At 54.8% G+C, this 14,558-nt stretch overlaps 1 protein-coding gene across 3 annotated transcripts in view; it reads right to left on the reverse strand.

Annotated features, from left to right (window-relative positions):
- Window positions 1-4,031: 4,031 nt before the first annotated feature.
- The window catches only part of DCAF5 (DDB1 and CUL4 associated factor 5), a 119,640-nt gene continuing 109,113 nt past the window's right edge, over window positions 4,032-14,558 (reverse strand). For 2 of the 3 annotated variants that reach the window (XM_038765508.1, XM_038765506.1), the window contains exon 9: window positions 4,032-7,893. In XM_038765508.1, the coding sequence (XP_038621436.1) occupies window positions 6,076-7,893 (1,818 nt within the window). In that variant the 3' untranslated portion in view covers window positions 4,032-6,075. The remainder of the gene's footprint in view (window positions 7,894-14,558) is intronic. The other variant, XM_038765507.1, reaches the window with a different exon arrangement.

The following is a 14,558-nucleotide window of genomic DNA, read 5'->3' on the forward strand; positions in this document are numbered from 1 at the left end:
CCACGGCATTTATGTCCGTATCGGTCACTGATTTATTTCTATAATTCTAGACTGTGAGCCCACTGTTGGGTAGGGACCGTCTCTCTACGTTGCCAACTTGTACTTCCCAAGCGCTTAGTCCAGTGCTCCGCACACAGTAAGCGCTCGATAAATACGATTGAATGAATGAATGAATAAGATAGAAATCCTCTAAAACTGACTGAGAACATAATTCCGGGTAATATGGTGAAAAAAAAGTCTCAGGCCCTGCCTTAGGAACCAATCCCGCATCAAAATCTTTGTTCAATCGATCAATCAATCAGTAGTACTTATTGAGCTCGTTTTGTATGCAGAGCACTGTGCTAAGCACTTGTTCCGGTGAGAAAGTTGGTCCCAACTGATGTTTTGAGCTGCAGTTTTCAGAACCGTTGTTGTCAGGACCCCAGGACAGCGTCGGTTTGGGTATCGACTTCGGGTTTCCCTAATTTCCAACCACGTATTCCTTTCCGGTGCTCTGTACAGTGTTCCCCGCACAGTAAGCGCTTAATAAATCCCAGCACTTCTACCGAGGAGAGGTGGGGTTGCTGTTTGCGCCTCATCCGACATAAAACGTAGCCCAATTCAAACATTTCTTTTCGTTCTCTCCACATTCAGAATGCAGGAAAGGCAAGTTTGAGTCCGTACCTCAATACGCACTAGTCAGCCCACCCTCACCCCCCAATCGCTTACGTACAGACCCGTAATTTATCGATATTGATGCCCGTCTCTCCCTCAATGGGCAGGGGATGTGTCTGCCAACACTGTTGTAGAGAAGCAGCGTGGCTCAGTGGAAAGAGCCCGGGCTTTGGAGTCAGAGGTCGTGGGTTCAAATCCCGGCTCTGCCAATTGTCAGCTGTGTGACTTTGGGCAAGTCACTTCACTTCTCTGGGCCTCAGTTCCCTCATCTGTCAAATGGGGATGAAGACTGTGAGCCCCCGGTGGGACAACCTTACAAATGTATTTATTTTACTTGTACATATTTATTCTACTTATTTTATTTTGTTAATATGTTTTGTTTTGTTCTCTGTCTCCCCCTTCTAGACTGTGAGCCCACTGTTGGGTAGGCACCGTCTCTATGTGTTGCCAACTTGTACTTCCCAAGCGCTTAGTACAGTGCTCTGCACAGTAAGCGCTCAATAAATACCATTGAATGAACAACCTGATCACCCTGTAGCCTCCCCAGCGCTTAGAGCAGTACTTTGCACATAGTAAGCGCTTAATAAAATGCCATTATTATTATTATTACTGTACTGTACTCACCCAAGTGCTTAATACAGGCTGTGAGCCCGTTGGGTGGGGATGGTCTCTATTTGTTGCCAAATTGCACTTTCCAAGCGCTTAGTACAGTGCTCTGCCCACAGTAAGTGCTCAATAAATACGAATGAATGAATTAATGCTCTGCGCACTGTATGCACTCTATAAATACCTCGATTGATCGATTGCAAATCCCCTGCGGATAGGACTGGAAGCCAAACCGGAAGGGAGGACGTCAACAGGAGAACGGGAAGATTCCACTTACAAGACCAATTAGGCCGGACAGATGTAGCGGTAACCTTCCTGATTCCATTGTTTGTGTTAGCATTTCCGGCCCTGAATCATTTAATATCCAGTTTTGTCTTTTCCCTCCTCCCCTTCTCCCCGCCACCCCTCAATCTTTTTCATGGGGAACAGGAGGGGAGGAAAAGCTCCAAAGATTAAAAAAAAAAAAGCCCTCCCGCCCCGAACTGTAGGTCTGGACACAAATACCTGTATATATATATATATATGTGTGTGTGTGTTTGTACGTATTTATTACTCTGTTTATTTTATTTTTACATATTTATTCTATTTGTTTTATTTTGTTAATATGTTTTGTTTTGTTCTCTGTCTCCCCCTTCTAGACTGTGAGCCCACTGTTGGGTAGAGACCGTCTCTATATGTTGCCAACTTGTACTTCCCAAGTGCTTAATACAGTGCTCTGCACACAGTAAGCGCTCAATAAATATGATTGAATGAATGAATGAAAGGGAGGGCTAAGGACTATGGCGTAGAAGGCCTGGGTTCTAATCCCGGCTCTGCCACATCTGCTGTGTGACCTGGGGCAAATCGCTTCACTTCTCTGGGCCTCAGTTCCCTCAACTGTAAAATGGGGATTAAGACCTTGAGCCCACGTGGGAAAGGATTTGCGTCCTACCTGATTACCTTGTATCTGCCCCAGTGCTTAAAACAGTGCTTGGCACATAGTAAGCGTTTAACAAATTCCAGAATTATTATTATTACTATTATTCCTGGGCGAGTCCCGGAGGTTGGCCAGTAGGATCCGAGCCACCCATCCACCCCGTGGCTTCCCAGTGGAAAAGCGACGACATGGACTGGTCTTCTTGCTGACTTTGAGCTCAGTGACCCGAACTGGGCTGGGTCCCGGGACATTGAGGATTTGAAAATACGAAACTACGAGCCTGCTGATAACTCCCCAAATCTACCGTAGTCAGTTATTACGCAAGGCTCTTGAGCGGGAGAGAAACCTTCCCAAGATGGGAATCCGGGCTGCAGTCGATCGAGCGGGTCCTTTTTCCCAGGTCCCGGCTTTGGGAAAGGCCTTCTGGGAAGCCCAGGTTTTTTGTTGCTGTTGTTATTTTTTATGGTATTTGTTAAGTGCTTCCTATGTGCAGGCACTGTACAAAGTGTTGGGGTTCCGTGTCCCCCATGGGGCTCACGGTCTTAATCCCCACTTTACAGATGAGGTAACTGAGGCACCAAGAAGTGACCTGTCCAAAGTCACCCAGAAGACGAGTGGCAGAGCCAGAATTAGAAGCCCAGTCTCAGAACCTAGGTCCATCTGACTCCAAAGTCTGTACTTTTTTTTCCCCCCTTATGGTATTTAAGTGCTTACTCTGTGCTAAGCACTGTCTTATGCATTGGGTAGATACAAGCTAATCGGGTTGGACCCACATGGGGCTCACAGTCTTAATCCCCATTTTATGGATGGTGGCGGACGGTCACTGAGGCCCAGAGAAATGAAGTGACTTGCCCAAGGTCCCTCAACAGACAAGTGGCGGGGCCAGGATTAGAACCCAGATCCACCTGACTCCCAGGCCTGTGGTCTAGCCACAAGGCCTCGCTGCTTCTCTAGGTTCTTAGGACTCTGATCCCCGGGAATGGGGGAGGGCTCACGGACCAAACTGCTCAGCCGTCGAGGCTTCTCTCAAACCATCTGAGGGCCCGAGCCCTGGGGAAGAAGAGTTGCCCAAGAGCTGGACCTTGTGGGGAGGGGAGGTCCAACAGTAGCCGAGGACGAACCCGGATATCATCGGGAGGAGGTCAGGCCGGGATTTAGAGTCCGGAAACACGGAAGGATCGAGTCACGTCATCTCCGGAGAGCAACAACTCGACTCATCCCAGGACAGTGGTGACATCCCTGGGCCAAGGCCACCTCCTCAACCGTCTCGCTGTGGGCAGGGAATGTGTCTCTTTATTGTTATACTGTACTCTCCCAAGCGCTTAGCACAGTGCTGTACACGGTAAGCGCTCAATAAATACAACTGAACGAATGAATGAAGGATTAGGGCTCACAGTCTTAATCCCCTTTTAAGGTGTGAGGTAAACTCCGGCACAGAGAAGTAAAGTGACTCTAAGCTCCCCCTTCAAGACGGTAAACTCGCTGTGGGCAGGGAATGTGTCTGTTTGTCATTATATTGTACTCTCCCAAGTGCTTAGTACCGTGCTCCGCACATAGGAAGCGCTCAATAAATACGACTGAATGAATGCAGTGGCCACAGACAAGGCCAACAAGGCAAAGGTCACGACCGTTTGCCTGGAGGGAAGGAGAAAACACACACAGGCACTCTGCCTTTTGTATATAAAGGATTAAAAAATTTTTCAAATTTAATACAATTTTCAGAGGAAGGTTTGCCAACCCCCCCCGCCCCCGCCCCGCCAAAAGAAACCAAAATGTCTTTTAGGACTTGGGTGTATCAAAACCAAAATTTACAGTGTTGGGTGAATTGATCGGAGAAGACAGTCAGAGAACCATCTTGGTTACAAATCCAAAAGAATTCATTCCACCGGTCGTTACAGACATTTGCACCCCGTCCCCACCCACCAAAACTGAAGCCGCTTAATTCTGAAGATGACTTTGGATGCTCCCCCTATGACAAACGTTTCTTCCTCCCCAACGCGGGGTCGTGCTTTCCGTCACATCTCCAACCGCCTGCATTTTTCCCTTGGCCAAAGCAGTTCAAAAGCTCCCAGGCATCTCCCTCCGCTCTGAAGCTCCTCGGTGCCAGTCCGTGGCGAAGGAGCAGCTCCAGGCTCTCTTCTTCCCCACTTGCCTTCAGACCTTTGGACCCCTTCCATCCCCTCCCTCACCCCTGTTGCGTGGCCCTAATCCGGCAATATCCCCCCGTGGCCTCCCCGAAGGAGGCGACACGGGTTGTCGTCCCGCGCCCCCTAATCAAATCCCAGCTGGCAGACGCGATCCTAGAAACTCTAGGAAAAAAAAAAACCCAAATCGCTCCTTTTAGCCTCCTCCTTTTCCCTCTAGAGGCTTCTTCCCGCCCTTCCCTTTGGTCTAGACACCTTGGTGGGGGTCACCTCCCGGCGTCAACGCCCGTCTCCGTTTCTCCGCTCATAGGATAACGACCGGGACAGGGTATCCCCCGATCATCCTACCTGAGCAGAGGGTCTCCTAGGAGACGTCGGGGCGCACACCTCTCTCCGCCCCCGCTCCCCATTCCACCTGCCCCCGAGACTCAACCGTGGTCTCCAGAGGGACGCACCCAACTCTCCGCACCCTCTGTGACACGACGCGGGGACTCCGGGAAACCCCGTGGCTTCAACGTGGCGTTTGCCCGCTGCTCTGCAGGACCTGGAAATGAGCTAACAGGATTTTCCCGCGCGAGTCCCGGGGGTGGCCAGCCGAAGCAGTCCACCCATCCACCCCGAGGGTTCCCGCTGGGGTCGGAGGCCTCCTGCACCTCCGTCCTCTCTGACCCGTGATGCTAAACTGCCACTTAGGCCCTCCCTCTCCCCAGAAGGTGACTAACCCTGACTTGACCAATAAGAGAACCAAGTCTCCCTCCGTCCCTCCCGCTCTCAGACACCCGGAGCCCCAGAAGCGAAGCATCCGGGGCCCTGCCCACCTCGGGGCTAGTGGAACCCGCCACCGTCTTGGGCACCCGGCCCGTGTCAAATCCTGGGCCCTTAGAGTATCTTCCCGTCACGCATCGCGACGACTCAAACCCAGTGAGGAAAATCCAGTAAGGAAGGTGGATTTCAAAGTTCAGCCTCGCTAGGGATTTTAAACGGCATCCATGCAACTCCACCGCTATAAGTGCTTTATAAAAAAAAAGTGCTCCCGACCAGAAACCGGGACGGGCTCCCGTTTGAGAGACTCGCTCTCCTCGCGGGCCCAGAGCCGAGAGGCCGGTGGCTGGGATCCGTCGGCTCGCCCCTCTCTTCCTACCGATCCCAGCGCGGTGCTGGACACCCCCCACCCCACCGCCAGGCCGCCAGCTCTAATTCCACGGTGACCCCTTCTCTTATTTTAGAACCGGGGTGGAAAGGTCTGGAGAGGAAAAAAAATAATAATAAAAAGAGTGAGATGGCAAAAAATATAGATCTATATATTCTTGCAAGTGGAGAGCTCAAAGAGAAAGAAAGCCAGGAAAAGAACCGAATTCTTACTCCGACAGCCAAGCTGGGAGGCGAACCCACTCGCGCGCAAACACACACACATCCGCACACGCACATGTGCAAAAACAAGTCAAATGTCTCAACAAGGATTTACTTTGACAGAACCTCGGTGGAGTACACTCCGCTCCAGTCTCACTGGTGAAGGAGTCCCTTGAGATGCTCTTTTTCTTTCTTTTGACGGCCAAGAGGCCCAGACCCGCCGCCGGGCGCGACGAAGGAGACCCCGGCTCTACGAGTGCCTTTAATACTCCTTTGCCCTTTCCTCGGTGTCTGTCTAGATCGGGGGCCGCGGGGTGGGGGGGGTGTTTGGTTTTGTAGGGTCGGGGGGGGGAGTGGGTGGGGGGGTGTCTTTGTGTGTGCGCGCGTGTGTGTTTTTGGTACGTATCATGTTTTCAGCTTCTTCTCTGAGCAGGGACTCTCCAAATCCGTGTCTTCCGACTGCGCTCGGGCCCGTTTGAGTCCGCCGGGGGGGGCCGGGCTCGCCTCCGCCGGGGCCTCCCTCGGCCCGGGGCCGGGAACCTCGCGGTCCGAGTCGGGCCGGGGGCGGTCTCTGTGGGAGAGCGGCCCCGGCGGGGGCGGGGTCCCCCGGTCGGCGCTCGGGCGGGCCGTCTCCGGCTCCCCCAGGGTCGGGCCGTTGTTGTGGGGGTGCGGGGGGCGCGGGTGGAAGTGTCCGTTGTTGTGGTTGAGGCAGGCGGTCTCCGGGGCCCTCTCCTCCCAGTCGTCAGCCTGGGTCCTCGGCCGGGGGCCACCGGGGGTCCCGAGGGTGGAGCAGGAGGCCTTGGGGAGCGCCGGGGAGGGCTGCCGTGGCGACGGCGGCGGCTCCTCCGCCCGGCCCCCGAACCCCTTGCAAAGTGCTTTGCCGTTGAGCTTCTTGGCCTCGAAGGAGGGCTCCGCGGGCTCGGGCGGGGCGGCGGGGCCTCGGGACACGGCCCCTTCCCGCTCCTCCGGCCGCGGCGGGGGGTCGGCGCCGGCTTGGCCCGGCCCGCCGTCGCGCTCTCCGCTCGGGCCGCCTTCCCTGAGGGCGTCGCCGCCACGGGCCGCCTCGCGGGGGGCGTCCCGGCCGCCCGCGCCCGGACCCCCTTCCTGCCTGGGAGGCGGAGGGGCCGGGCGGCTCCCCTCCCTGCTCGGCCCGGGCGTCCCATCCTCCCCGTCCTCCTCGTCCTCCTCGGCGCCGCCCCCGGCCGTCCGGGAGGTCTCGCCGTCTCTGCCGGCGGCCGAGTAGGAGATGTAGGAATAGTGGAGCCACTTGTAGGCCCTGTAGATCTTCCGCTCCACCGACTCCACGTCGGAGGACGGGGACGCCCGGCCCGGGCGGAACTCCGCCCCGGAGGGGCTGCGCTCCGGGGACGAGGCCCGCGAGGAGGAGGACGAGGAGGACGAGGAAGAGGAGGAGGAGGAGGGAGAGGACGGGTCGTCCACCCGGATCTGCGGGTAGTCGTAGTTGTCTTCGCCCGCGTAGGCGGGCCGGGCCGAGGCCCCGGGCTGATCGTCCCGGGCGGGGGGCTTCTGCCGACGGCGTAGGGCGTTGCGCTGGCGGGTGGAGGCCCGGCGTTCGTTGAGCTCCTCCTCGTCCTCCGTGCTGCTGCCTCCGCCGCCCCCGCCGCCGCCGCCGGTGCTGCTCGAGCCGGGGTCCTCGGGGCTGGGCGAGCGGGGCCGGGGGAACGGGTCCGTGTCCAGCTCCGCCTCGCGCGCGTGCTCGTCTGAGTCCGACTCGTTGGACAGCGCCAGTAGGCGCCTGTCCTGGTAGCGCCGCAGGGCGGCCAGCCGCTGCTGCCGGGAGGCCGCGTCCTCCCGGACCGGGGGCGGTGAGCCCAGCGGGGCCCGCGGGGCGGCGGGACCCCCGTCCTCCTCCTCTTCCTCCTCCTCCTCGTGGGCGGCGAGGGGCGAGGGCGGGGACGACGAGTCGCTGTAGCCCGAGCGCTCGCTGACGCCGGCGTGGAGCTGCAGGATGGCGCTCTCGCTCAGGTCGCTGTCCGAGTCCGAGCTCCAGCCCTCGATCTCGCGGCGCACCAGCGAGTCGAAGAAGGCCATCATGCGCGGGTCCTCCTGGACCGACTGGTTGGCGTAGTCGTGGGACAGGCCGCTGCCGCTGTTGAGGACCAGGCTGATGTACTCCTCGTGGGTGTACAGGCAGCGGGAGTCGTCTTCGATGCGCCCGTCCAGGTCGCCGCTGCAGCCCGGCTGCTTGTACGGGCTCCAGATCTGCGGGGGGGGGGGCGGAAAACAGAGACACGGACAGACGGACCGACGGGCAGACGGTTTCGGGGGGCCGCTCGCAACGAGAAAAGTGAGCTCTTTCCACCCGGCTCCGCCGCGCGCCTGCTGGGTGACCTCGGGGAAGTCACTTTGTTTCTCTGGGACTCGGTTCCCTCGTCTGAAGAAAGGGGATTAGGACGGTGAGCCCCCGCTTGTGTCCAGCCTGGTTTGCTTGTATCTACCCCAGAGCTCAGAACAGTGCCTGACACCGTAAGCGCTTAACAAATACCATCATTATCATTGTTATTACTATTACTCCCATTCCCCCGACCGCCTCTTGCTTGCCCGCTTTTAATGGCACGCCCCACCTTCCCGCCCCCGCTGCCTGTGCTTAAGAGGGGCATTTTTTGGGGTCAGGGAGTATGGGGAAGGATCCTCCTGGAAGCCCTCCAGTGCAGAATTGGCAGGGGGAACTCTGGTCCTTTCAGATCCCAGGTCGCTTGGCCTTTCTGCGCCTCAGGTTCCCCGCTCGTCAATAAATTGGGGGAAATTCTGATATCTGTCTCCTCGTGGCATTTAAGCACCGAGCCTCATACTCTACTATTTCCCCTATCCATTATTCGTCTACACGTTACTCCCCTCCCCACCCCACCCGCCTTACCTCCTTCCCCTCCCCACAGCACCTGTATATATGCTTGTGCGTATTCATTCCCAAGCGCTTCGTACAGTGCTCTGCACACAGTAAGCACTCAATAAATACGATTGATGATGATGATGATGATGGCTCCCAGGCCCGCGCCCCAACCCCATGCAGCAGACAAATGGCAGCAAACCTTGTGACTCCTTTTAGACTGTGAGCCCACTGTTGGGTAGGGACTGTCTCTATATGTTGCCAACTTGTACTTCCCAAGCGCTTAGTCCAGTGCTCTGCACACAGTAAGCGCTCAATAAATACGATTGATGATGATGATGATGATGACTCCCAGGCCCGCGCCCCAACCCCATGCAGCAGACAAATGGCAGCAAACCTTGTGACTCCTTTTCATAATAATAATAATAATAATGGCATTATTATTAAGCACTTACTATGTGTAAAGCACTGTTCTAAGCGCTGTGGAGGTTACAAGGTGATCAGGTCTTCCCACGGGGGGCTCACAGTCTTAATCCCCATTTTACAGATGAGGGAACTGAGGCCCAGAGAAGTGAAGTGACTTGCCCAAGGTCACACAGCTGACAATTGGCAGAGCCGGGATTTGAACCCACGACCACTGACTCCAAAGTCCGTGCTCTTTCCACTGAGCCACGCTGCTTCTTCTTCTTTTAGACTGTGAGCCCACTGTTGGGTAGGGACTGTCTCTATATGTTGTCAACTTGTACTTCCCAAGCGCTTAGTACAGTGCTCTGCACACAGTAAGCGCTCAATAAATACGATTGATGATGATGATGATGATGATTTATTACTCTATTTTATTTATACATGTTTATTCTATTTATTTTATTTTGTTAACATGTTTTGTTTTGTTCTCTGTCTCCCCCTTCTAGACTGTGAGCCCACAGTTGGGTAGGGACCGTCTCTATATGTTGCCAACTTGTACTTCCCAAGCGCTTAGTCCAGCGCTCTGCACACAGTAAGCACTCAATAAACACGAGTGAATGAATGAATGAATACACGTTCGCCTCCCCCATAGACTGGAAGCTCTTTGTGGGCAGGGATCGGATCTACCGAAACTTACTGTGTTTTCCCTTCACTTCCTATGTGCAGAGCACTGGACTAAGCGCTCAGTAAATCCCTCTGAATGACTGACAGGGGAATGAGACAATCCACTCCCGGACAATCTCAAGAGATGCCATGAAAATTAGATACTACACGGCAGGGGAGGCCAGAAAGGCACCTCGGAGCCCCCGCCCCCACCGAAACCGGGTAATGTCTCTCCTTAGCTCCCACAGCGGAGGCCATGGGGAGAATCGATATTCCCGCCTGGGGACTGTGTTTCCCAGAACCTCAGTGCCGGAATTCTATTTTGGGCTCAAAGGTGTTGCTTTCTCGCACTTGGTAAAAAGAGCCAACAAGCCTACTCTGAGCCTGGGAAGGCAGGCATCCGTTGCCCAGGGAACCGTGCCCTCTCTCGCTTGGGAAGGGGCTAGTTGCCCCCCAAGTCCCTCGCTCGCCCGCCATCCCCCGTGGAGGGCTGGGCAGACAGGAGGCTCTCCCTGGACCAGAGGGCTTTTGGGGGGCAGCACGGGCTAGTGGTTAGAGCACAGGCCCGGGAGTCGGAAAGACCTGGGTTCTAATCCCGGCTCTGCCACTTGTCCGCTGTGTGACGCTGAGCGAGTCACTTCACTTCCCTGTGCCTCAATTTCCCCAACTGTGAGCCCCCATGTGGGACAGGGACTGCATCCAACCTGATTATTTTATACCTACCCCAGCACTCGGAACGGTGACCGGCACATAGTAAGCACTTAACAGATACCATAATTATTACTATTATTTTTAGTTTGCATTGACCCCGGAGCTTAGAACAGTGACTGACTGGCACATAGTAAGCGCTTAACAAAAACCACAGTCGCTACACTGCATTTTCCCAGGGCTGAGAATAGTGCTCCACACACAGTCAATGCTCAATAAGATCCACTGACTGACTAAATTGGAGGGAGGGGAGTCCTGCCCCACTTCTCAACCCAGGGAGTTCTTCAGCTTTCTCACCCACCCTCCAGGCTCTCCTTGGACTGGGGAAGGCAAGCAGAAAGAGAGGCTCTCCAACGGGTCACGAATTACAGAATGAATTAGGGACCCTCCCGGGTTGCCCTTGAGGCCAGGAGTTGGGTGAACTCGGGGGTATGTACTCTACAATCATCCCTTTGGGCAACGTGGTCTCTCTGTCTTTGCCCCCCGCACTGTTCTGCCCTTCTCAGACATCCCCGGGGAAGGAAACACGGTGGGGAGGAGAAGGGAAGAAGGGTGGAGGCCCTTGAGCCGGGAATGAACGCTCCTGTGTCCCTGCCAGGCGTGCCATGGACACTCCGGGCCCCCAAAATCAGAGCCCCATAAGCTGCAGTCACTACAGGGAGGCTGCTTCGGCGTGCAGTTCGCTGAGCACTTGGAGATAGGGTTTAAGGTAATTAATCTGTCACCTCAAATGGGAATGATTAAATCCACTTGACTGGCAGGCGGGTCTCGAAAGCGGCACAGATAAACTCGGGGGGAGGGGGAAAAAAAATTGGCCTGTAGCCATGGTAACAGAAATGTAATTCAGAGAAACCCTCTTGCCTGATGGGAGGGTGACATAAAGAGTAGTGAGCCAGAGGGGCTTTCAACACCCGCCCCCCGACACCCAATCCCACCTTTCTCAGGGTCAACGATGGCTCCCCACGGGATAATTCTGGACACAGCCACCACAGCCCCATTCCACAGATGACACAACCAAGAGAGAGAGAGAGAGAGAGAGAATGTGTGTGTGTGTGTGTGTGTTTGTGTGTCTGTGTGAATGTTTGTGGTGTGGCAGGGCGGAGGGAGTGCTGTTAGAATGAGAAATCCAATTAGCCTCTCTAAAGACCGCCAGGCCGGCTAGGAGAAAAGCACAAGGAATTGACAGTATAAACAGACAGGCTGAGAGAGTTTTCAAGTTGTGGCCTCAAACGCCAATGCTTTCGTCTTGAGTTTCATCTTCCCCATGAAGAGGGGGGAGACCTCTTTGTTCCTCCGTTTCTCCCTCATAATTCAGGGTTTTATTTTTTACCTAAAAACCAAACAGTCCCCTTTACTGGGGGGGGAATCTCACGTCTGGATGGGAAAGTTCTCACCCAGGGTCCCGGGCCTGGCATATAAAGATTTTCCCTGCTGTGCCCGTTTCCTGCTGCATTTCAGCCAGGGCCCAAACCCGCTCGGCCTCAAAGACCACCGCTGCCCCAGGCCCCCACGGAGACCGGGTGCCCGAGGAGTGGCTCGGGTGGCCCTGGGGCTACAGGCTGGCAGGCCGCCAGGCAAAATGGCCTAGTAGCCAATGCAAGGACTAATCGTTCCCTGTTCTAAGAGATCTAGGGAGGGGCAATCCTCCTGCATCCGGTCCAGGGCCTAATCTCTTGTTTGAGAACAAACGCCACCAGTCTGTTTCCCAGAAACAACAATTCTGGGCTCTTGGTACTCAGAGTCACCCACCTACATCAGAGGCAAATGAAAACAAAACCCACTGATGATTTCTTCAGTCCAATCCTCTGGAAAATAATAATAAAAATAATAATAATGGCATTTATTAAGCACTTACTATGTGCAAAGCACTGCTCTAAATGCTGGGGAAGTTACAAGGTGATCAGGTTGCCCTACAGGGGGCTCACAGTCAATCCCCATTTTACAGATGAGGTAACTGAGGCATGGAGAAGTTAAGTGACTTGCCCAAAGCCACACAGCTGACAATTGGCGGAGCCGGGATTTGAACCCATGACCACTGACTCCAAAGCCCGTGCCCTTTCCACTGAGCCACGTGATGGTATTTGTTACGTGCTTACTATGTGCCGGGCATTGTACTGAGCGCTGGAGGGGGATACAAGCAAATTGGACTGGATGCGGTCCCTGTCCCATGTAGGGTGCACGGTCTTAATCTCCGTTTTACAGATGAGGCAACTGAGGCCCAGAGAAGTGAAGTGGCTTGCCAAAGGCCACACAGAGAACCCACGACCTTCAGGCCTGTGCTCTATTCACGAAAGAAGTGTGTGCGTGTGTGTGTGGGGGTAAGTAGTGTGTGTGTGTGGGGGGGAGTGTGTGTGTGTGAGAGAGAGTGTGTGTTTGTGTGAATGTGGTGTGGCAGGGCGAGAGAGACAGAGAGAGAGAGAGAGTACGTATTGTGTAGGGGGTGGTAGGAGGAAGAGAATAGAGTGGGAACAACAAGGTAAGCAGTGAAAAAGAAAAGGAGGGAGATGGGTGCTTTTCAGCCGTCTTTGCGCAGTTGATTCGCACTGCTCAACAAGGCAGGTGACGCCACGCAGCTGATTATTCATCGCCTGGTGAGTGGGGGGTGGAGAGGGCGGCAAGTTAGCGCTCGTCGCCTGAGGAGAGATGGGCCCCTCTGCCACAGCCCACGGTCTCCCTGCTCCGCTGCCACCACCAGTTGGCCACCTGCTTCGAAACGTGGCACCTCCTGAGGAGGAGTGGGTCTGCCCTGGACCAGAGGACCCAGTCGGGCTCCTCAGGGTTCAGGCCCCTAAGATAGGGCAGTGGGCGGTGGGCCCGGGAGGCGTCAGCTAGGAAGGTAAGAGAAGCAAGGTGGTTCAGTGGAAAGAGCCCAGGCTTGGGAATCAGAGGTCACGAGTTCTAATCCCGGCTCCGCCACTTGTCAGCCGTGTGACTCTGGGCAAGTCACTTCACTTCTCTGGGCCTCAGTTACCTCATCTGCCAAACAGGGATGAAGACTGTGAGCCGCACCTGCGACAACCTGATCACCTTTTATCCCCCCCCGCGCTTAGAACAGCGCTTTGCACATAGTAAGCGCTTAACAAACACCATCATCATTGTTACGACGGGGCTGAGGTCGGACCGGAGCTTGGTTCGACGCGGTTCCTTCGGCCCTTGAGAAACTAGAGGCAGGGCAACTGGATTCGGTCGATACCTAGCGGCCGTTGATCTCAAGCAATTCCTGAGAGGTGAGTCACAGCCTGAAGATGAATCCGGAGGTGTGTGCCAAACTGCGGCACCCAAGGCCCCGCAGAATGGAGACGATAATAATGGTATTTGTTTAGCGCTTTACTACGTGCCAGGCACTGTACTAAGCCCCGAGGTGAATGCACACAAATCGGGTTGGACACAGTCTCTGTCCCATGTGGGGCTCACGGTCGTAATCCCCATTTTACAGATGAAATAACTGAGGCACAGAGAAGTTCAGTGACTTGTCCAAGGCCAAAAAGCAGACCTTTTAGACTGTGAGCCCACTGTTGGGTAGGGACTGTCTCTATATGTTGCCAATTTGTACTTCCCAAGCGCTTAGTACAGTGCTCTGCACATAGTAAGCGCTCAATAAATACGATTGATGATGATGACAAGTGGCAGAGTCGGGACCAGAACCCGGATTAGGCCCAGAGAAGTGAAAATGACTTGCCTAAGGTCACTCAGAAGGCAAGCGGCAGGGCCGAGATTAGAACCCAGGTCCTTCTGACTCCCAGGACTGTGCTCTAACCACTAAGCCACGCTGCTTCCCAGCAGGGGCACTGGCTCCCACCAATGGACAAAGCCTCCCGCTCCCACCCCACGTATGATCTTTTTTTTAATGGTATTTGTTAAGAGCTTACCATGTGCCAGGCACCGTACTAAGCGCCAGGGTAGACACAAGTTAATCAGGTTGGGCACAGCCCATGTCCGACATGGGGCTCACAGTCTTAATCCCCATTTTGCAGATGAGGGAACTGAAGCCCACAGAAGTGAAGTGACTGGCCCAAGGTCACACCGCAGACGAGTGGCAGAGGCAGGATTAGACTCCGTGTCCTTCCGACTCCCAGTTCTGGACTCTATCCCCTAGGCCACGCTTCTTTTCTCTTGAAATGTAGAGGTGCTATCTATTCCTACTCTCAGACTAGAAGGGACTTCGAATTCAGCAGTTCCTGGAGGCTCCCTGTGGACAAGGAATGTGTCCATCAACTTTGTTGTGACCTTGGGCAAGTCATTTAACTTCTCTGTGCCTCGGCTG

This window comes from Tachyglossus aculeatus, chromosome 23, assembly GCF_015852505.1.
Source record: "Tachyglossus aculeatus isolate mTacAcu1 chromosome 23, mTacAcu1.pri, whole genome shotgun sequence".
Taxonomy (NCBI): domain Eukaryota; kingdom Metazoa; phylum Chordata; class Mammalia; order Monotremata; family Tachyglossidae; genus Tachyglossus; species Tachyglossus aculeatus.